Source organism: Melitaea cinxia, chromosome 20, assembly GCF_905220565.1.
Source record: "Melitaea cinxia chromosome 20, ilMelCinx1.1, whole genome shotgun sequence".
In the NCBI taxonomy this organism is placed as follows: domain Eukaryota; kingdom Metazoa; phylum Arthropoda; class Insecta; order Lepidoptera; family Nymphalidae; genus Melitaea; species Melitaea cinxia.
The window spans coordinates 3,862,056-3,886,364 of NC_059413.1; the positions used below are offsets into that span (position 1 = coordinate 3,862,056).

The following is a 24,309-nucleotide window of genomic DNA, read 5'->3' on the forward strand; positions in this document are numbered from 1 at the left end:
CAGTGAGCCTTTAGGCATTCTGTAGTATATTTAGTATCAGCATTGCACCCGTGCGAAGCCGGGGCGGGACGCTAGTACTCAATAAAATAACTTTTAGATCCCAATAATTTATTAATATAAAGTTGAAAAAAAAGGAGTGCCACTATACGTATAAACATCACAATCAATCAATTATAATCATCAAATCAATTATCACTTAACACTATTTTTTAATTGTTCTATTTCTAATTGTAATTTGATTGTTTCAAGCTCCACTTTTTTTGCCTTGGCTCGAAAATAAGCCGCCATTGCTTGCTCCTTATCACATTGAGCTCTCTGAAGTTCCTGAGAGAGCTTTCGTTTTTTATTTTCTGAAAAAAAAAATAAAGTTTTACCATATGTCACAAGTATTATCTGCATTAAAATATAATAAGTTAATTAACCTTACTTCAATAAAGCAAGTTCTAATAAAGACTAGGGTATAATCATGTTTATATAAATCTTAGGTGCAATACAAAAGGCAATTTTTCGCATAAGTTCTGTTTTAGCGTTTATTGCTGATAGTGTCTGTCTTTATGTCTAACAGAGGAATATTTTCATAAAAAAAATCTTTGATGAATATGAACATGTAACAAATATGAAATCAAATTATTATATATTTTTGTTAGTATTTTCCTATTTTTTTTTTTCTATACTAACATAAATTAACTGAGTTACTTACGGCCACTTTTAGGTGTGTTAAAAACAAATTTTTTAGGAGTATGCTTCAAATGACCAACTGCCTCTAAACTACCCACCACCTCATTCTCATCTTTGTTTGTCTCATCAGGCTGAACGTCTAAAATTTCCACATTTTGTATTTCAACTAGTTCCTCCCTATCACCGCCGAACTCCACTGTGAACCCAGTACATGATGCACCTAGCATGGATGCTACTCGGTCCAGTGCCTCATCTGGAGGGATGTAGGTCTTTCCACCACCTGTCTATAAAAAAAGGATTTATTTAATTGAAATCTAATAGTTGTTGGCGAAGACTTAAAAAATATTTTTGCATTTGATAGACCAATTCTTTTAAGAATCTCAATTTACTATTGCTGCTTATTATTAATTCATATGCTATATATTCACAGCACACTACAACTCGAAGAAACGGAGAACGGCAGTGCCCCCGTTAGTTATTGGATAAAATGACATTAATACCACCTAGTTTGATCATGAAATAAGTAGCAAACCTTGATATTGTTTTGTCGTATGAGTGCATTACGTTTTCTGGCAGCTTTCTTTAAATTTTCCCACTTGAGACGTAACTGCTCAGGGCGCTTAATTTCTCCCGTCATTGCACTGAACTCGTGAGCGATGGATTTCCAAGCTTCTTCCTTTAATTTATTATTAGTGGCGTTGGTCGCCTTAGTAGTAATTATATTGTGCTTGGAAATCAGATCCAGTAAGGACATCACTTCATCCTTTCCTAGGGATCTCGATTTCATCTGAAATTATGTAGTGAGTTACATGTTTTTGCCGGGAAATTTACGCAAGCATCACATCAAATGATGTCGTCTTTTAGTTATATAATACAAATGCGTTTGTAATACTTACGATTAACTGTTGAGCCATATTATTTCCAATGAACACGATTATAATATAAACTAGCAGTTAAAATCAATTGATGTCGAATTTGAAATTCAAATGTGAACTTTGTGCCGCGTTTCGTTTTTAATAAATTTTCATTTTGTCTAGTGTAAAACACAAACATAAACATAAATTATTTTTCTCTGTATAAATTATTTAAATATGCTTTGATAATAATTAACATTATTAACCCAAAAAGTCTTACTGCAGCTATTAGATACATAAAACGTTTTTGAAATACTTATCTTAAGATCGTAAACTATTTATTTCAAATTGAAAGAACGAAACGTTTCAGAGGGATGCCCTTACCAAAGATAGATTTTCTATCTCTCTTTGATCTTAGATAAGCTTGTGTCTATATTGATATTGAAACAACGGTAATAGATAGATTATGTTTAACTATCTATCTTGGATTGCTATCTACGTTTAACTGTAGGTAGATTATTGGGATCGGCCGTTAATCGAACCATAATTTTGCTAAAAGGTTCTAGCGAATTTTATGTATTGTATTTTAATGCTGACTTTGCTTAATGCAAGAAATATCTTACATTTTACATTTTGATTTAACGTATTCTACCACAATCCTACAACAACTCATCACACGCACACATTAATATTGTATATAGTAACCTGTCCTCTTCATTAAATTTCTAGATCATCGCTTCGTATTTACGAAAAACATGAATATTGTCACGTAGTCATGAATATTACATTAATTTTACATAGACTCTCAAAAGTTTATCTGGCACATAAATTAATAACAGGTTTTATCAGTAGGAATTTAAACAAGAAATTAGGACATACTTTGCCTCGACTAATAAATTAATACTTTTGTTTTTATAGATTACGAATATTTGGTAGATAAAGTAGAGTTATATAGTGAAAAATGTATAATGTATGTAGTAAGCTTAAATGAATTGGATACCATTTATTTTTGTGTTACCCACACATTAGGGAATTCTAAACAATGTTTAATATGATACCAAAAATCGACCGTTCCAGCGGGATTTATATTTTTGCTGTTTCATTGTATATTTTCGCTTAGAGCCTAATATAAAATCTAACACGGTCAGTCGTTTTTAGATATGATATTTAAAAAATATATAATTTTGATAGTTTAAGTTTGTCAGTTTTATCAAAAACCAGTGAAAGAGATCGTAATAATCTTATTTCCAGTAACTTTAATTTACAACATTTTTGCAATTTGTACAATAATTATTGTACTATTGTACGGTCACTATTCTACTAACATACGATTTTTAAAGGCTTCTCAGCTACGTATTGGACGTCTGTGTTGTAATTGGGTTATTTGAGGACTTCTAGGCTCAAAAAAAAAAGATTTTTACTAAGCCTTGTTTAATTCGTGCTTATCGTAAAATGTCTCAGTCGAAGATTGACTTCAATTCCAGTTAGTATAATCATTTACAAGCTAACCATCTTTTGATGTAAGTCTGCATTAAAATAATACAATAAATTAATAAATAGAAAGAAAAAATGGAAAAGTGTGAAGTCTTTCTTTATACCGAAATTGTGGCAAACAAGAGTAAACGTAATTGATACAGTTACCATATCCTACAGATAACTGAAACATCAAGAGCATTACAAATGCGTTGCCGATTCTAAAATCTTCTGAATGAACGTGTAAAGCTATGTGAGAGTTGATCGTCTCGAATTAAATTTAATTAATTAAATTTTTTGAAAAAAGAATGTGTACTCGTAAATGTGATCCACTACAAAGTTAAAAAATATTTGATTATGAGTGGGTGATTAAAAATAATTTTAGTAACGATTTAAAGTTGAACAAGACACGTGTATATAGATAGTGCGAACTAATGGTAGTAATTGAAAAAATGTTATTAATTAAAAAAACAATTTATACAAATAAAAATGAATCATAGAAAATTATGTACGCTTATAAATTCCTAACGACTGAACCATACTTGATTTTGCTTTTTTTTGTTATTACCAAGACACCAACCAAGGTTTGTATGGAAAAAAGAAATTTGTAAAAATATATATAAAAAAGAACAAGATGGCACGAAGTGCGGAAGGTCAGCCAATAGTCATATAATTAGATATCTTATATGTACATAAAAGAATATTATTACTACTAATATATTATTATCTATTGATGAGAGTTTACATCAATCAGTCTCTACCAGTTTACGTCGCTCGGTCGTGCAAATGTTCAATTGTTTAACAAGTTAAGGTGACAACAGTTGTATGATGTAGCTTGTGTGGTATCGATTTTGTGTAACTACTGCCCAATGCCATGCGTATGACGTACTAGAGAGAATAGAGTACAATTTTATTTACTTATTGATGACGAACTCATGTGCACCTATCTATATACATAACTATTAGCACTAATCTGTATATAAATAAAATTAAATCACTGAATTGTATGTACGAGAATAACTTTAGTAAAGACTGCACTAAATCGGATATCTTTTTTTATTCATTGTTGTCACAAGGTTTGTCAAAAAGAATTTAAAAAATTCCATATATTCACGAAAAAAATACAGCGGTATAAATTTCATCGATATAACTAGTTACTCAAATTATGAAGTTGGCCAACCTGTCTAATTTTGTTTCATATTAATTTTGTTAGGGAATATAAAAAAAATAAAAACGGCTTGTAAAATGGTTAGCAAGAAGCCTCAACTACTTTCAATTTTCTTATCACACTGTTCCCATATTTGTCTCCTGCCATTGTCATTGTCATCTTTTTATTTAATGTAAAACAATTTCTTGCTTTGAAACCTAAATGACAGATTATTAAATACAAAAGGTCTACCGAGACAATATTTTCGTTTTGTTGTTAGTTATAATGTAAAATTAATCACGGCTTTGCAATATTTCTATATAAAAATATAAATGGTTGCTATTTTATTAGTCTGACTTTAAGGAGTCATGTTCATGACAAGTCTGTTAGAGCAGTTGGTTTGGTAGTAACCTAACTTTCTGCGCCTGGAGTTGTGGATCGATTCCCGCCCGGACTCTTGGTGTTATAGAAGTTTTTATTTATATTTGCAATATTTATATTTATCACAGAAAAATATAGGTATACCAGTTGACTGTTACGCATAACAGGCTTTAACTTGTAAATCTAAGATATTAGCGATAATGTGAGTACTGCAAGTCAGTGGCGTAGCGAGGGGAGGCAAGGGGAGGACTCATGCCCTGGGCGCTACTTACAAAGGGGCGCCAAATGATCCACAAAACAAAAAATTGCTGGACATGTTATATGGTTTTCGAATGGGAGGGGGTAAGAAGGTATTGTGGCCCCGAGCGCGAGCTACTTGTAAGCAAGTAAGCCGACCTGAATATTCAGTACACGAATATTCCTGTCTCTAGAACAATCTATTTTCCCAAAATGCTAACGCGCGTAACGCTTTCAAGGTTTAAGAGTTATTACAGTAAAATACAGCGAGCCCTTTACTTGCAAACAAGCCTAGGCGTTTGTATAAACATAAACAATATCAGATATTGTATGCTTTTATATACACAATAATGGTGAAAACCGTTTAATATTTTCATACGTCGAGTACGTTGCTTCATGCGCAAACACGGTCCCGTTTAAAATAATTTTTCTCTCTCTTATTTTCTTTACATATATGTGTACTCTAGTACTGTTTACGAATTTCATATTTTAATCGACTTTATGAAGTCGATCGATTTTTTCTAAACGAATACTCTCAGTGACCAAAAAATAAATTGAATTATCCTATAAGCGCGTCATTGCTGGACAAAAACTTTGCTGGCACCAAAAATTTGTCAAAGCGTGTCTTTGCTGGACAAATACGTTGCTGGCAGAAAAGGGTTTACACCTAATCAACCACGCTGATAGACTGAGATTTAGTGAATAATTTCCCACCATGAATAACGTAATAATAATCAGAAGGCTGAAGAATAATAACAGGCTGAACTGTATGATGGCTTATCGTGCTCTCCAAATAACGGTAGGGAGACCCACAAAAAAACTAAACCTAGACCAGTACAACTATTTATTCTAAGCGTTTTATCACGATAAAAGCTATGACGCAAGAAAGCAATAATAAATGACACACAATTAAACAAATATCAAAATTCAAAGTCGACAGAGTAAGAAAGCAAAAGTCGTATATCTATAGTATAGATATCTTGTTTTAACATCCCGACCTGACCTTGATTAATGCTCAGAGGAATAGCGAAACAAATAAGTTTTTTTCTCATTTTCGTCAGTAGAAAACATCGCCCTCATTTTATTTCAAGCAAAACAAAGATTCGAAGCTCGAAGAGAAAAAACTTTTAAAGTGACAACAGATTTAAGTAAACTTCGTAACTGGTTTTTTCCTAGTATCACTAATTTAGGTACTTAGGAAATTAGGAAAAATATTTAAAAAAGAAGAGTAGCTGTAATGTGATTTTAGAATTTAACCAAAATATTCTAATGGTCTGACCATTTCATATTACTTGTTTCATTAAATAAAAATGTAAAATAAATCAATTTATTTACTATAACAACCCGAGTAGAAATTTTTTCGTCTTCCTTAGAAGGACCGGACCAGGCATGCCTGATCAGGACTAGATAAGGCATGTAACGCAGATGATTGGTCTGGACCTGATCAGGATGAGATGAGATTTCCTGATCTGGACCTGATCAGGAAATCTCATCTCATCCTGATCACCGGGTTCGGTTCGGTCCTTTTAAAAAACACGAATGTATATTTTTGAAAAAATTGTTTAACAAAAAAAAAAAGCGAATTGATATAAATATGTATTAACAAAATTATTATAATATTTATTTCCGTTTATTTTTTCCAATGTATTATTTATTTATGTTTTTACTTTAAATATTAATTATTTTTATTTATTTTTATGCTATTAATTAATTATTATTATTAATTAAATTTTATTTATTAACTTCTAATGATTAACTACTAACTACTATTTCCTATTACTTACGACTGCTCCACTGTGTAGAAATGGACTCCCTGCTAGATTGTCCTGATAACTGTATATATACTAAGTGCGCTTAAAAACATTAATAGCGTGATTCAGGCTCAGTTCGCGTCATTTCTTTCAGGCCATTCTGATCTGGACCGGACCAGGTCCTGATCCAGTATGCCTTACCATACTTGGTAAGATTTTACATCAGGCTAGCCTTGTCTGGACCGGACCTGGTCCTGATCCAGTATGCCTTACCATACTTGATTATATTTTACATCAGGCTATCCTTGTCTGGACCGGACCTGGTCCTGATCCACTATGCCTTACCATACTTGATTATATTTAATATCAGGCTATCCTTGTCTGGACCGAACCTGGTCCTGATAGAGCTTGCCGGATCAGGCATGCCTTATTCTATCCTGATCCGGTCCAGATACATGATCTGGTTGAGCCTGACCTTTTTTCTACTCGGGAATAAATATAGCCATATGGAGTTAACGCACAAAAGCCTTACTATCCATAACCGACCCAATTTATTAAAAATTTTTGACCACTCTGCGAATGGTTGACACATTAGGTACACTTTCTAGGTACACTTTCTCAACTGAAAGTTCTACGAAGTTTGCGAGTGGTCTCAGCATTACTTTTCAAATTTTTGTAACAAATTTGCCAAAATTATAATGCGTTGTTCTTTCGTAAAGCGCTCGATTTTTATTAATCAGAATAAACAAATGTGATAGCTGTTAAATTTCAAAGTTGTCCATAACAAATGACACTAAATTTAAAAAGTACATTTTTACTGAGACACCGTTATAAATTATTATAAATCGTAGTAATTGTCCGTAGCAATTCAACAAAAAATATTCATTAAATCTTTGTCACCATTAGAGAAGGTATTGAGTAACATTTTTAAAAACCCTCGTGACAAATTGATAAATCCTTTAGGGCAATGGAAAAAGGGTTAAGTACTCACTAAATTGACGTTATTGTAGGTTAACAATGGCCTTTTTATGTTACATCAAAGATAAAATATATTTTAAGGTAAGACAGAAATTATATCTTTTTTATTTGTAATTTCAAACACTATTTTAGCGAATGAGCTTATTGAACGGTTGTACTAATAATGATAAGATCTTCGCTATCTCCACCGACTCTTTATTAAATAATAATAATAAATTATTATGAAATATAAATTATTATATAAAAACAATGTTCACATAGCAAAATATACAAAATAATTCCAAAACAACGTGCACGTAGCAAAATATAAAATAGAATTAATAAATTATAAAACATAAATAAAATTATAAGTCAGAATTCAAAATACACATTCTTGACATCTATCAAAAAATTTATTTTATAAACAAATTCTACACATTCTACAAACTAAACTGAAATTGAAAACAAGAAATGAGGTTTCATTATTATTTCTATATAAACAGTCTATATTAAGTGGATACCCCACACTATAAAGGTAAAGAATTTGTTTTTTTGAACGCGATAATTTACGAACAACCGATTTTATAATATTTAGTTCTTGCCTTATAATAAAAATTAAATAAATAAATAACTGTTAATAAATGTAAAGCTGTTACATTAAACTGACAAATGTCTGTAATATTTTTTTCACGATTATTCCTATAGCTACATACATCTCTCAGTCTCAAAGCAATAAAAAAAAACTATCAGTAAACAAGTCTAAAGGAGCGCGAATGTTTTATTAAAAATAATAAAGAATTTATTTATTAAAAAAAAATTACTTCATTTAAAATTAGTGATAATAGATAGATATAGATAGCCGAGCTTATGAGTGCATACTCTGATCAACTAAAGTTACACAATAAGGTATGACACGTGTTATCCACATAAAATATGACAATAATGAACTTCTCAGAGTAATCAAAGAAATCTAATGTTACAACCACTAGAGCTAACATTACGTCGTTTTTGTCGCTTAAGCTAACATAAATCAATTCCGTTTGATCAATAACAAAAAACAAGGAAAAATTGCTTTTAATATAACAATTGTATACATCGCTAACCTAACAGACGTTTTCCTATTGAAAATCAATAGAAAAAGTAATAAGTTTTATTCCGATTTGTCCCATTTACCAGGCCATTTCTTTTTCCCTAAAAACCTTATACGGACCATTACAAATATTAAAGAAAATAGCCGAATTGGTTCGACCGTTCTCAAGTGAAACCAATCAAGTTAGAAACTAGTAACAATAGATATAGAGAGTAAGTATTTATATTAGTAAAGTCAACATACACATTATAAAATAAAATAAAAATACGAGTGCTAAAAAGTCAGTGAAAATGAATAAAGGTACCTTATATGATGTATGTTTTACTTTTAGAACGAAGTCAACGAAAGTTACAATAAATATTACAATACGTGATTCATACACTTTTATTTTCTGTTCACATGACAAAGAAATTTAAAGCTTTATTGTCATACAATCCCAACACCGAAACAAATATTATTCCGTTGAAAAACATTGTAACATCAACGTCGCTTTTATTTCCACTCATCAGAAAGTACATAATATTGTACGTTACAAGTTCAATTCATCATCCCTCGTATGATTTATGAGATTTAAATGGAAAGTCCATTAACGATGGCGAAGCGCTTTGTATTAGTAGAGTGCTCTTTTAAAATTTATAACCTTTCAAACAAACTATTTCTTAGACATTTATAAATAATAGCATATATTAAAATGACTAAAACGCTATTTGTAATTTAAATAATATAAATATTATTAACTTAATGTTTTGTCATTAAAATACTCTAACCGTTAATGAAACGAATAAGAATAAAAATAACGTTAAGAAAAAATTAACTCAAGATAAAAGTCAAAATTTTCTTTATTCAAATAGCCTTCAAAAACACTTAGGAATCGTTCCTTTAAAAAGTATAATTTTATTAAATTTTAATATTTTATCATACCTATTTATTATTACCGCTGTTCGAAAACCGAATTAAATCTTGGCAGTTATTCTTTAGAAGTTATAATAAAATTAAATTAATACAAATTCGACTTTTAAATGACTCTTACAAAATTGAATCGTAATAAATAATTAAATGTTACCAGTACTAACGTTTGCAGAAATTTTGAAGGATTATTATTCAATCTTTTAATTCTTTATAAACGTAAATAATATTATATTTGATGTAAACCCCAATTTATAAATAGCAATTTGCATACGATCACGGGTTCTTTAAGCAATATTCTATTCTATCAAACACAAATTATCCAATATTATTCGATGTTAAATTGAAAATTTATTTCAAGTGAAGAAGTCGACAGAAATCACAGGTGCAGAAAGAAAATGTTTCAAGAGAAGTTGAAAAGATTTTATTATTCAGATTTTGTTAGGAGTTTGAAAGCGACATTGGTAATTCAAATTAGGAACACAATAATTTAAGCCAAAGAACTACCAAACCTAAAAATACACATTTAACAACTAAATTAAAAAATAGCAAATAGGTAAAACCTGTGGCCAAATATTTACCTTGTAATTAAGCTGAAATTACATTTACTTACATATTTTTTAGTTAAAAGTAGGTAGATTTATAAATGCTTAGTTTCAACAAACTCGTGTTTTTCAACTTTTTTTCTTTCAAAAATATATTTACATGATTATTTGATTTGATAGCTTTATATGATTTTTTCAAAAATCATGATTTTGCGTACAACTATATTTTATACCTACTTAAAATCTATCACTGTCGCCTCTAAACTCTAAATAAATATCTACGTATTATTCGATTATATTGATATCAAAACATTTAATTCGGATTTTATGTAAGCTCAACAAAATTTTTAAGGCTATATTATTTTAAGGTAAGGGTTAATGACGTCTTAGGTTTACAATAACATAGTATTTAAACAAATTATACTCCTCCAAAGTGAAAAATAAATATTTATTATTATTACTTCTTAAACTAACATAATAATAGAAAATAAAATAATGTGGCAGTGTCTTTTAGAAGACTCCCAAATTTTTCAAACAATATTAGTATTAGTTATTGTATGTGAGCTTGACTTTTACTAAAAATTACATATATACCACAACAATCTTTGGTGCATGCAAATAATTATGAGCTTGTATTTCTTGCCAAACTATTAGAAAGAAAATATTTTTGGTTTATACTAGTTAAACGCCTTTGAAAAATATTGATAACAATAATAGAATTTTTAAAGCAAGTATAGCAAATCATCAGTTAACGAATATGAATCACTGAATAAAGTGCTAAAGCAACGACAGAACATAGGGGTATACAGAACAAGTAGGGCCTTTTCATGATAAACTTCGACTTTAAGTAGCCACCAGCCCTGACGGTTACACAAAAAATAAAATTAAGGCTTAATATAATTTATTATAACAATAACTAAAGTTTTTATTACGTTTAATCACGTGACACGAGTATATTCCAAATGAATAATTTCCTTCTACATATCCTTTTCTTTTAGATCGTAAGTAAGATAACACCCAAACATAATCCCCAATTTTATCCTTCCGAATAAAGAATCAGTTAATGCATGCAAAAGTTTTCAAAACTGTTTCAAATTAAGTATGAAGTAGAATGTAGTTGCAATATATTTTATTACGTTCACTTGTCTAAAGGCTACTTCCACAAGTGTTTTAAGACCTAGAGTTCAACATGACTTTGGCGATATGATAAAAACGCTAAAAATATACATATTTCTCCAAAAATATAAAAATATTAAAAAAAATGTTCCTCATAATGTCAACACTATTTCAGTTACAATATAAAGTGTGGCGAGTATTCTATTTATTTGAATAAGTGCGTGATAATGTGTACTTTTATTTTAATTGTAAATATTTTTAAAACCAGACTGACGAAGTATACGACTGTATTACCAACAAAACAACAGTTCACACAGAATATAAAATCATCATATCACAAAATTTCGATCTAGCGGGTACATCGTTTCATAACTTAATTAGCTAGAGCACCGACACGGTCAGTTGGAGATGCAGGTTCGATCCCCGCTGGAATAGTCAATTTTTGATATGATATTTAAAAAAGTTTAAAATTTCCTAATATGTGGGTAACACAAAAATAAAATCGTACAATTCTATGAATTCAGTCCTAAATAGTTTGTTAGTAGGAAAATGAATTTTACTAAAGGCCTTTCTAACGATTTGCTTATAGTTTTTTAATAGTTGATTGAAACTAGAACAATAAGTACATATAGCACACATGCTACATAAAGCTAGACAGAGCGAGGGATAGACAGTGTATCGACTCAAGTCAAACACAATAGACACAACCTTGATGTCACCATTTGAGGGAGAAACTACAATCGAAATCAAGTCCAAGCCCGAGATTAAACTGACGCAAAATTTTATTGGGTTGATTGAAAATGAGGCAACAAATCTCTTTCTAACATCGAATCATCCAAACTTCGCAGGAGCATATTCTGCTGAATGCGTTGCTTACCCTACCCAATTATAATTAGTGAATTACAGTTTTACAATGGAATAACAATACGTTCAAATTCAAAATAATAACTCAACCATAATGCATATTATATAACAAGTCTCAGAGAACATGAATATTATAATGACAGCAACACATGACAATTATCACCAAAAAGTTTATTTCCTTTCGTGTCATATGAATCATATGAGATTATTATTTAACCACGCGAGCTAATTTTAGTTCAATTACATAAAACCTCAGTCATCACAATATATTTATGTATTATCCAAAAAAGTCAATGAGGTTGATTGAGTGAATGATAGGAATTATTCGAATCATAAAAACCCTTCTTTTATTACTTTAGTTATTTCATAATATGATTTTCCCAGACGTTGAAAGGGCTCTCCAGATATCTATAGAAAAAGTGGGATTTAGTTAGCTAATCTTTTAGTTCTAATCCGTCCCTCAATAAGAAGATTGTATAAAGATCAACAGACCGAGTCCCTAACCTTATTTTTCAATTAACTAATTAATTACTGATATAACGTTGTCTTGACAAAATAAATAAAGAAATGTACTTTCATTTTAAAAAGCATCGATAACCTTCGTTACAAAAGAGTCTCATTGTCAATGTAAAGGCAAGGAATTGTGTACGCATAACATTACATCTTGCTGTGTGGTTACGGCAGTAAAGAATATAGCAACCCCCTCTCTTCCCGTGGGTGTCGTAAGAGGCAACTAAGGGATAACACAGTTCCACTACCACCTTGGAACCGTTAAAGCCGACCGATGACGGGATAACCATTCAACTGCTGGCTTCCTGTGTATTTACACAGGCCAAAGACGTGCAGTAGCGTCTTCGGTGTGACAAAACCAGCCCTGCGGTAACCAACCCGTTTGCCCGGCGTGGTGACTATGGGTAAAATAAATGAGTCCACGCCATTTATGGCGCGAACTTATGGAGGCCTATGTCCAACAGTGGACTGCGATAGGCTAAAGTAATGATGTTGTGATAAACATAACAGCATCACAATTTGGCATTTTTGAAATGTAATAACTTTTTCTGAGGGGGTCAAGAAACCTCTCTATTGGCGACATAAACTAATAGTACTGATTTAAGATTGTCAAAGATAAAAATGTAATATCCTATACTTTGATGAAAATAATCATTCCATTTTCGTTTATTGAAAAAAGATATTTCGCGACATAAAAATATTAATATTAAAAAAAAGCTTTTAGTGAACCTTATTTTTGCTAAAAAAAATTTGCAATTCAAAATGAATATACATAGATCAAAGTTAATTCTTATTCTCGATACTTTGATCTTTCAATTTATTTTGATAAATAATAATAACCGCTCGTCCTCGGCATCTGTCAGAGGATCTTTCATTCCGTTATAAACTTGATTTTTGAACTTGAGTTTCGGGTGACAACATTTCTCATAGTAGACAGTTTATTTGAAAAGTATAAGTGATAAAATCTTTGACAGAAAAAAGGCAGAAATGTATTTAGTATTTTGGAGAAATTAACAAAAACAGTTGTGAGTAATAAAAGTAAGATACACATACTCAGAATTCATAGCATCCGTACATTTTTGTATAGTAACAGAACTAGATAAAAAAAAAATCTATCTAAATAGACGACTCTACAATCTAATTTAACTTGATAGAGAAATAAAAAAATGTTTAGAATATTCGTCTATAATATTTGTTCGAAAAAGCCTTTCTTTAGAGAATGTATTAAATGAATGTCTTACATGTTTGATACAATATAGAAAGGGTGAGTCGGACTAGATTAAAAATATTTAATAAAATCGACCAACCAATATTAAACGCACATCCTAAAGAAATATAACCTCATATCGAAAAGATATTGTCGTAAATTTATACATCGTTCGTTCTTTTAGAAGTATTCTGTACAATTTAAAAACAGAACAGTTCCGTAAGCGATACCGGAATAAACGTGTATTTTGAGATAAGCATTACCTTAATTGAAAAACAAACGATGAGGAAAAGAATTCAGAGTTATTTTAACCAGCTACTATATTATGAACTAGCGACCCGCTCCGGCTTCGCACGGGTGCAATGCTGATACTAAATATACTACAGAATGTCTTTATTTATAGTGTGAAGCTGGCTTATGAAATGGTTATTAACATAATAACAACAACATTCAAATATGCGTCGTTAGATTATACGTTGTTACAGAATGCGTTGAAGAAATAAAGGTTCACTGCTCGTTCGCCGTAGGTTATAGCGTGATAATATGTAGCCTATATCTTGACTCGACTTCTTAATAATATTCGTGCCAAATTTGAAGTAAATCCATGCAGTACTTTTTGAGTTTATCCCGGACATGCATACAGACAAACAGACAAACAGACAAAAATTCTAAAAACTATATTTTTGGCTTCGGTATCGATTGTAGATCACACCCCAAGTATTCTTTAAAAAAAAATAGGTAAAAAAACTTTTTAAGTTAAACGGTTTTATGTTAAACATACATTGCAATGTTTAAGATAAATGTACTAAAAACCAAAAAATAATAAAATAGATACAGTCGTGGGAATTATAAACATATGCATAGACTAGACTAAAATAAAACCGTGGGGCACGTCAATTGTCTACAATCGTTGATTAAAATGTTTGTTTTGTAATGTTACACTATAATTAGGCAGTTGTTCAACCGACAACGATGGACGTGTGATAAGTAGGGCTAGAATGTGGAAACAAGCTAGCAAGCTCGATTATAAGCGAGTTTTAGGGTTTCATAGTGGTGAGCGAGTAGTACTTTTATCATATGTTTTGTCGATTAAAGACAAACTACGAGCAGTGAAACGATTCCTCGCCAGCCAGCAGTGTGAATGTCCAACGATAAACTAGTTAAAACATCTCTTTTATTTACATGGAGTGTATAACTATTGGAATTTCCATGAGCAAGAAAATAGTAAGTAATTTCCTCACCGTCTGCGGGCTAACTGCCTATTTTAACGACGAATTAAACGATTCTTCTATCGCACATTAAGTCGATAATTTGTAGACAATTGACGTGCCCCACGGTTTTATTTTAGTCTAGTCTATGCATATGTTTATAATTCCCACGACTGTATCTATTTTGTTATTTTTTGGTTTTTAGTACATTTATCTTAAACATTGCAATGTATGTTTAACATAAAACCGTTTAACTTAAAAAGTTTTTTTACCTATTTTTATTTTCTAGTTTTTAGTTTTTATTTCGCATTCTGTTTAATTCATTTAGTGCTTCATTATTGCAAGGCCCATCTTAAATATTGAGGTTGTATAGTGCACTGTATTCTTCTTGTCAAGCCCTTTTAGCCCGGGTATCAACCCCTATTGGTGGGATTGATAAAAAATTGTTATCAGACATTTGGTAGCGGCGGCCAGCTTAGATTTCAATTTTGCATAGTAAATAGTATTCTACTTGTTGAGACCTTTCATTTGATACCCATGTTGATGGGATTGATAAAACCTAAGTTATCCGCCATTTTGTAGAGGCCGCCATCTTGGATTTTAATTTTATATAGTACATTGATTATACTGGTTGAGCACTTTCATTTGATACCCATATTGATGGGATCGATAAAACCTACGTTATCCGCCATTTTGTAGCGGCCGCCATCTTGTATTTCAATTTTTTATAGTATATTGTATTCTGCTTGTTGAGCCCTTTCATTTGATACCCATATTGATGGGATTGATAAAACCTACGTTATCCGCCATTTTATAGCGGCCGCCATCTTGGATTTCAATTTTTTATGGTATATTGTATTCTGCTTGTTGAGCCCTTTCATTTGATACCCATATTGATGGGATTAATAAAACATAAATTATCCGCCATTTTGTAGCGGCGGCCATCTTGAATTTATAATGATAATGAATAAACATAATTGTATTGTCACCAAAATCCAAAGTGTATACAAAATTTCAGATTAATCGGTTGACAGGAAGAGGGTGAAATTTGAATTACTAAATTTGACCCAAGAATAAATAATAAAAAAAAAAATAAAACAAACGGGGTGAGCTAAATAAAACCGTTTAAAAATATTCAATGTACAGTTTTGACTTTCCTACCATTTTATTATATGTATAAATTACACATATTAAATGAACATTACTTAACTGGAGCTTGTACCTATTTCTAAAGCACGTTATTAAATTAAATTTTCGATTCAGGTGGATTAAGCTCCAATCCTTCTTCTACATGAAAAAAGAGGCCTATGCCCAGCTGTGGGATGTTGCAGGCTGAATCGTTAGGTTATCATTATGAAAAATTAAGTAATCGACTTCGTAAAATTCACTAAGCTTACGAACAGGGATAAAGTATACATTCTATGTAACATAAGGGGGAGAAAAATCATTTTCACGGGGTCGTGTTTGCGCATTAACCAGCGCACTCTACGTATGAAAAGATTAATTCACTTTTCGACGTTATTATGTATATAAGTTCATAATTTCTGATATCGATTATATTTATACAATAACTAGCTGTGCCCGCGGCTTCGCCCGCGTTGAAATTAGTATGTCACAAAGTTTTCCCGGCAAACTTCCAGTGAAACTCTCATCAAAATCGGCTTAGCCGTTCCGTAAACCTTCCTCCTTGCCTATGGTGGAGCCCTCTCTCCAATGGTGAAACCGCATGAAAATCCGTTCAGTAAATTTTGAGCGAATCGATCACATACACTTTTGAGGACTTTGTTTTATAATACACTAAATGTTGCCCGCGACTACGTCCGCGTGGTTATGAAGATATGCATTACTATTAAGATGTTTAACGCAAATTATTTTTTTATTTCAGTCACTTGAAATGCTTATCAGACTGAGTAACTTTTTAAAAGGCACAATTTAGTAAAATTTAATAGTTATTTTTATAAAACCTCTCTATACACCACATTTTTAGTTTTATTTTCAGGCTGTGTGTGTTTCATATAAACTATTAAATCCAATTAAACCCCCTTAGCCGTGGAATATCGTAAAATCCCTTCTTAGCGGACCTCTGCTAACTATAATCTACCTCCCTGCCAAATTTTATCTTTGTCCAACCTGGGTGGATAGACCATCCAGCGGTTTTTGATTTCTCGTGATGAGTGAGTTAGTGACTTTTCTTTTTTATATATATAGATTATGATACATTATTTGAACACCTCCTCACCATCTATAGAGCATATATTTTAAATTTCAAGTCTCTTCAAAAACATAAGACTTTCATACAAACTTCCGACCCCCGTTTTATCCCCTTAGGGGTACGATTTCGTAAAATCAGTTCTTAGCGGATGTCTACGCCCTATAAGAAACCTACCTGCTAAGTTTCAAATTTGTAGCTGTTATAGTTCCGGAGATTTCGTGATGAGTGAGTAAACCTACCATCCCCCGTTTTAACCCCAAAAGGGAGTTGATTTCTAAGAAACATTATTTGGGCACCTTGTTACCATCTATAGAGCATACATTTTAAATTTCAAGTCTCTTACTTCAAAAACATGGGACTTTTATACAAACTTCCAACCCCCGTTTTACCCCCTTAGGGGTCGAGTTTCGTTAAATCCATTCTTAGCGGGTGTCTACGCCCTATAAGAAACCAACCTGCCAAATGTCAAATTTGTAGCTGTTATAGTTTCGGAGATTTCGTGATGAGTGAGTCAATCTACCATCCCCCGTTTCAACCCCAAAAGGGAGGTTATTTTTAAAGATAAATTATTTGTACACTTTCTCATCATCTATAGAGCATACATTTTAAATTTCAAGTCTCTTACTTCAAAAACATAGGACTTTCATACAAACTTCCGACCCCCGTTTTACCCCTTTAAGGGTCGAGTTTCGTAAAATCAGTTCTTAGTAGATGTCTACGCCTTATAAGGAACCTACTTGTCAAATATCAAATTTGTAGCTCTTATAGTTTCGGAGATTTTGTGATGAATGAGAATCTACCATCCCCTGTTTTAACCCCAAAAGAGAATTTATTTCTAAAGATACATTATTTGGATACCTCTTCACCATCTATAGAGTATACATTTTAAATTTCAGGTAGCTTACTTCAAAAACATAGGACTTTCATACAAACTTCCAACCCCCGTTTTACTCCCTTAGGGGTCGAGTTTCGTAAAATTCGTTCTTAGCGGATGTCTACGATCTATAAGAAGCCTACTTGCTAAATTTCAAGTTTGTAAGTGTTATAGTTTTGGAGATTTCGTGATCAATGAGTCAACCTACGAACCCCCGTTTTAACCCCAAAAAGGAGTTGATTTCTAAATATACATTATTTGGACACCTCCTCACCATCTATAGAGCATACACTTTAAATTTCAAGTCTCTTACTTCAAAAACATAGGACTTTCGTACAAACTTCCAACCCCCTTAGGGGTCGAGTTTCATAAAATTTGTTCTTAGCGGATGTTTACGCTCTATAAGGAACCTACCTATCAAACGTCAAATTTGTAGCTGTTATAGTTTCGGAGATTTCGTGATGAATGAGTCAATGTACCATCCCCCATTTTAACCCCGAAAGGGAGTTGATGTCTAAAGATACATTGTTTAGAGACCTCCTCACCATCTATGGAGCATACATTTTAAATTTCAAGTCGTTTACTTCAAAAACAGGACTTTCATACAAACTTCCAACCCCCGTTTTACCCCTCTAGGGGTCGAATTTCGTAAAACCCGTTCTTAGCGAATGTTTACGTTCTATAAGGAGCCTATCTGCCAAATTTCAAGTTTTTAGGTGTTATAGTTTCGGAGATTTCGTGATGAGTGAGTCAACCTAACATCCCCCGATTCAACCCCGAAAGGGAGTTGATTTCTAAAGATACATTGTTTAGAGACCTCCTCACCATCTATGGAGCATACATTTTAAATTTCAAGTCGTTTACTTCAAAAACAGGACTTTCATACAAACTTCCAACCCCCGTTTTACCCCTCTAGGGGTCGAATTTCGTAAAACCCGTTCTTAGCGAATGTTTACGCCCTATAAGGAGCCTATCTGCCAAATTTGAAGTTTTTAGGTGTTATAGTTTCGGAGATTTCGTGATGAGTGAGTCAACCTACCATCCCCCGATTCAACCCCAAAAGGGAGTTGATTTCTAAAGATATATTATTTGAACACCTTCTCATCATCTATAGGGCATACATTTTAAATTTCAAGTCTCTTACTTCAAAATCATAGGACGTTCATACAAACTTTCAACCCCCATTTCACCCCCTTAGGGGTCGAGTTTCGTAAAATCCGTTCTTAGCGGATGCCTACGTCTTATAAGGAGCCTACCTGCCAAATTTCAAGTTTGTAGGTGTTATAGTTTCGGAGATTTCGTTATGAATGACCTTTCGCGTTTATATTATATTATAGATGGAGCATACATTTTAAATTTCAAGTCGTTTACTTCAAAAACAGGACTTTCATACAAAATTCCAACCCCCGTTTTACCCCTTTAGGGGTCGAATTTCGTAAAACCCGTTCTTAGCGAATGTTTACGCCCTATAAGGAGCCTATCTGCCAAATTTCAAGTTTTTAGGTGTTATAGTTTCGGAGATTTCGTGATGAGTGAGTCAACCTACCATCCCCCGATTCAACCCCAAAAGGGAGTTGATTTCTAAAGATATATTATTTGAACACCTTCTCATCATCTATAGGGCATACATTTTAAATTTCAAGTCTCTTACTTCAAAATCATAGGACGTTCATACAAACTTGCAACCCCCATTTCACCCCCTTAGGGGTCGAGTTTCGTAAAATCCGTTCTTAGCGGATGCCTACGTCTTATAAGGAGCCTACCTGCCAAATTTCAAGTTTGTAGGTGTTATAGTTTCGGAGATTTCGTGATGAATGACCTTTCGCGTTTATATATATTATAGATGAATATAGTTAACGACGTGAATTGAAGGCGTGAAAGGAATACTAATAGTTTTCTATGGAAAAATTCTTGTAACTGTACAAACATTTTTTTTTTAAATAACATTGAGTTACATTCGGACATTAAGCCATACAGGCTTATCTACCACCCGAGTAGAAATTTTTTCGTCTTTCATAGAAGGACCGGACCAGGTATGCGTGATCAGGACTAGATAAGGCATGTAACGCAGATGATTGGTCTGGACCTGATCAGGATGAGATGAGATTTCCTGATCGGGTCCAGTTCAGGAAATCTCATCTCATCCTGATCAGCCGGTTCGGTCCGGTCCTTTTAAAAAACACGAATGTATATTCTTGAAAAAATTGTTTAACAAAAAAAAGCGGATTGATATTATAAATATGTTACTTAACATAATTATTATGATATTTATTTATTTCGTTTATTTTTTCCAATGTATTATTTATTTATGTGTTTTTACTTTAAATATTAATTATTTTTATTTATTTTTATGTTATTAATTAATTATTATTATTAATTAAATTTTATATATTAACTTCTAATAATTAACTATTTCCTATTACTTACGACTGCTCCAATATGTAGAAATAGACTCCCTGCTAGACTGTCCCGATAACTGTATATATACTTAGTGCGCTTAAAAACATTAATAGCGTGATTCAGGTTCAGTTCGCGTAATTTCTTTCAGGCTATCCTGATCTGGACCGGACCGGGTCCTGATCCAGTATGCCTTACCATACTTGATAATGGTTCACATCAGGCTATTCTGATCTGGACCGGACGGGGTCCTGATCCAGTATGCCTTACCATACTTGATTATATTTTACATCAGGCTATCCTGATCTGGACCGGACCGGGTCCTGATCCAGCATGCCTTACCATACTTGATTATATTTTACATCAGGCTATCCTTATCTGGACCAGACCTGGTCCTGATAGCTTGCCGGATCTGGCATGCCTCATTCTATCCTGATCCGGTCCAGATACATGATCTGGTTGAGCCTGACCTTTTTTCTAGTCGGGCAGCTGACCTTATGACGTACAACATAAATCAATTATATATGCTTATTATAATTTAAAGTTAAAAATCGAACCCATCTAGATTCGAAACCATTAATACTATAATAATAATAATAATAATAAAAACTCTTTATTGTACACCAAGAGTGAACAAAATTACAAAAATAAAAAGAGGAGATAAGTATAAAAGGCGGCCTAATCGCTAATGAGCGATCTCTTCAAGGCAAACTATACCTAGATATATAAATCATGCGTACAAAATAAAACCCACACTGTAAAGATTCAGTACCTAAAACTTCAATATGGTGAACCTACATACCTAACTAATACTATAACCTTTTTGCCAAGTACTTTTTGAAACGGACCTTTGTAACGATCTTTTACTTATTCAACAAAATGGTAAGGCTACATTACTTACGGTATACTGCATAAAGTTATATGGACAGTCGTCTCAAATGTATTTCGAAAGGGCTCTCTAGTACTGAGAGTTATTTACAGGATTATTCTTTTCGTTTTCAAACGATTTTAGTACTATCTTAAAATATTTGATAATACATAGGTATGTACTTGTTATTAGAGGTTGTGTTAAAGCGCCGTCGTGTATTGGAACCTTTTTATTTTTAATCATTTTATACAGTACTTATTCCGTTACGTATTCTTAACATAATGGACTCGTTAAAATATTACGTAAGCACCGAAGGTGGGGTCTTTTTTCTTGTTTTTTGATGACATGGGGGCCAGGGTGGTCTAGGTGGTGATTACGTCGACAATATTTGTTTAATATTTCATGTTAAATTTTGTTGCTTAATTTAGTATATTATGTTAGAAAGGACCGAATGAAGAGAATTCCCGCTGTTTATTTCAATCGGATGTTAATAAATAATAATAACGAACCATTGTTTACCATGTTTTATCGTGTTTTAATCATTGATGCACTTTTGCCATTTTTGGAATTATTTAAAATGTCGTCTAATATAGACAAATCCAAGTTATACTAAAAATATATTCGAAAGTTTTAAAAGATACCTGAATATATTTAAAAATATCCCAATATTCACGTAAACAACGGCGGTGGAGATTGAAGGGTTTTGCTGACTTTCGTTGACAAGGGGGCGGAGATTAAAAATCACTTAAATTCTGCTTTCGTAAGACTTGAACGACCTCTAAATTCTGATAAGTTTTAAGATTAATATGAATATAGCCTTAAAGATAACTTCTATGATGTTTTACTGAGGTACAAAAAAGTCAGTTATCAGAATATTGTCAAACATCAAGGCAGAAAATTTTTAATAATCAATATCTCAATAAATAACAGTGTCATTACTTAAACTTTAACAGGTATTTAATTAATGCAATGTCTGCAATATGGGTTGGAACAGGACAAAAAAATGGATTTTGGCAAGATTTTCATACAATACAAGGAGATATTGCCACAGTCACAGACTATAACTAACTAGCTGTTGCCCTAACGATAAATGTTTCGATCCCTATCCTTCTTTTAATTTTGAAAGAAACGGTATCTATCACAATAGTCTACTAAATGACAAACAAAATAATATTACTTAACCATAAAACAGTTTCCCATATTACTATAATAATAATATCTCTGTAGCCACAATATATATAATTTACGACATTATACAATAATAGGTAAAAAGCAATATAATCATATACATTAATTGAAAAAAAACAACACATAACACATAATAGTTATTACTATTATTTGATTTCTCTTTTTGATAATTTCAAAACAGTATTTTTTTAATTAGCGCTTTTTATTAGAAAGTACAATAAATACATTTAGTTATACTGTACAAATAATCATCGTCATCTTTGCGGAGACGTTGGATGAGCTAGGCCAAATGCTGGCCGGCCTAAACGAGTCCTCCCGGCGAGTCGATCTCGGTATGAACTTGACAAAACGAAAGTTATGTTTAAAACCAAGTCATACCGAGACCGGTATCGATCGATGGCACCCTTCTTGAAGTTGTTCGGGATTATGTATACCTAGGCCATACCATCCGACGGGCTATGCTTGGGGTTTCTCTCAAAGATAAGATCAGAAATGAGACTATCCGCGAGAGAACGAAAGTAATCGACAAAGCCCACAAGAATTAGCAAGATGAAGTGGCAATGAGCTGTTCATCTGTGTCGCAGGATTGATGGCCGTTAGAGCAGACGTGTCCTTGAGTGGAGCCCACGTCTTGGAAAACGCAGAGGGGGACATCCTCCGGCCCGCTGGACCGAAGAGCTACGTAAGATTGCCGGTGTAGGCTTGATGAGGTTTAGAAAAACCCGGGATATCTGGCGCGAACTTGGGGAGGCCTATGTCCAGCAATGGACTGCAATAGGCTGAACTGACTGACAAACTGACTGATACAAATAATCCTGATTTTTTTTCATCTATAACAGTTAAACGGGGTTTTTTTAGTTATTGCTGGATAAAGTAATATATCTTTTAATCTTTGACAGCGATGAGAAAATTCTCCCCTTAATGTTAGGTGTGCAGATTAAGGTGATATATCAACCTTATTTTTTCATATATCACCTACCAAATGAAATATTACTGAGAAATTTAAGGGCAGATGTGCCGCAAGTATAATAAAATGTATGTGTTATACAAGCTGCACTCGCGACTTCGTTTGCTATATTTTATTGCTATATCTTTCTTAAGCCTAAAAAGGTATGTAATTATTTTATTTATACTATTTATTGTTAAGATGAGATATAATGCGCAATTTTGGGAGCAGTACGTTCAAAGTTTTTTATATACGGTTATATAAAGATTATAAAGTGTGATAAAAAATACTTCTACATTAATAAATCAAAAAGCTAGGAATATTTGTGGGCGAATCTTTAAATAACCTGATTTCTAACTAAAAAAGATTTAAAAAATCAGAACGCCTTGTAGTAACAGACATCTAAGTACGTATTTTTAATTTAACTAGTGTTCGCCCAGACGTCGAAATTCGACCATAATTAATAATTTAAGTTAAAGAAAACCAAAAAATAATGAATATAAAGAACCTTTTTTAAAAATTTTCAATTTGAGTACAGACATTTTGACAATCAACAAAATAATATAATATATTCTATGTGAATCAAAAACAAGGTAGTGTGTGTGAAATATTTTTTTTTATCGATTATCATATCGATATCGATCGATATCGATTTGCATAGTTTAAAAAAAATATTAGCATGTTAAACTCCTTCTCTATATAAACTATAAGTGTGCGAAATTTCATACTCCTCCGTCCATGCTATTTTCGTAAAAAGGTGTACAAAGTTTTTGCTTCACGTGTTAATTAATACTCTTCGCTTAAATATACTTCTCGCGGCTTAGCTCGTAGAGAAAGACTCAAATCGTAACGTTTTTCAAAAACAAAGGAAACGAATTACTAGTGAAAAACGCAGTTTCA

At 32.3% G+C, this 24,309-nt stretch overlaps 2 protein-coding genes across 2 annotated transcripts in view; both read right to left on the reverse strand.

Annotated features, from left to right (window-relative positions):
• Window positions 1-24,309, reverse strand: part of LOC123663511 (small G protein signaling modulator 2-like) — a 77,166-nt gene that overhangs the window by 39,284 nt on the left and 13,573 nt on the right. The gene's annotated exons all lie outside the window — the stretch shown is intronic.
• On the reverse strand, window positions 92-1,317 carry LOC123663513. Its single transcript, XM_045598186.1, has 3 exons — window positions 1,211-1,317; window positions 701-962; window positions 92-350 (listed from the first exon to the last, which is right to left on the reverse strand). The coding sequence occupies exons 1-3, from the start codon at window positions 1,313-1,315 to the stop codon at window positions 193-195; spliced, it is 525 nt and encodes a 174-aa protein (XP_045454142.1). The 5' UTR covers window positions 1,316-1,317; the 3' UTR covers window positions 92-192.

Coding starts and splice junctions, on each gene's coding strand:
- LOC123663513 (XM_045598186.1), bottom strand. CDS start 1,315: ATGACGGGAGAAATTAAGCGCCCTGAGCAGTTACGTCTCAAGTGGGAA. Junction 963..1,210: donor TACGACAAAACAATATCAAG/GTTTGCTACTTA, acceptor CTTTTTTTATAG/ACAGGTGGTGGAAAGACCTA. Junction 351..700: donor TAACACACCTAAAAGTGGCC/GTAAGTAACTCA, acceptor TTTTTTTTTCAG/AAAATAAAAAACGAAAGCTC.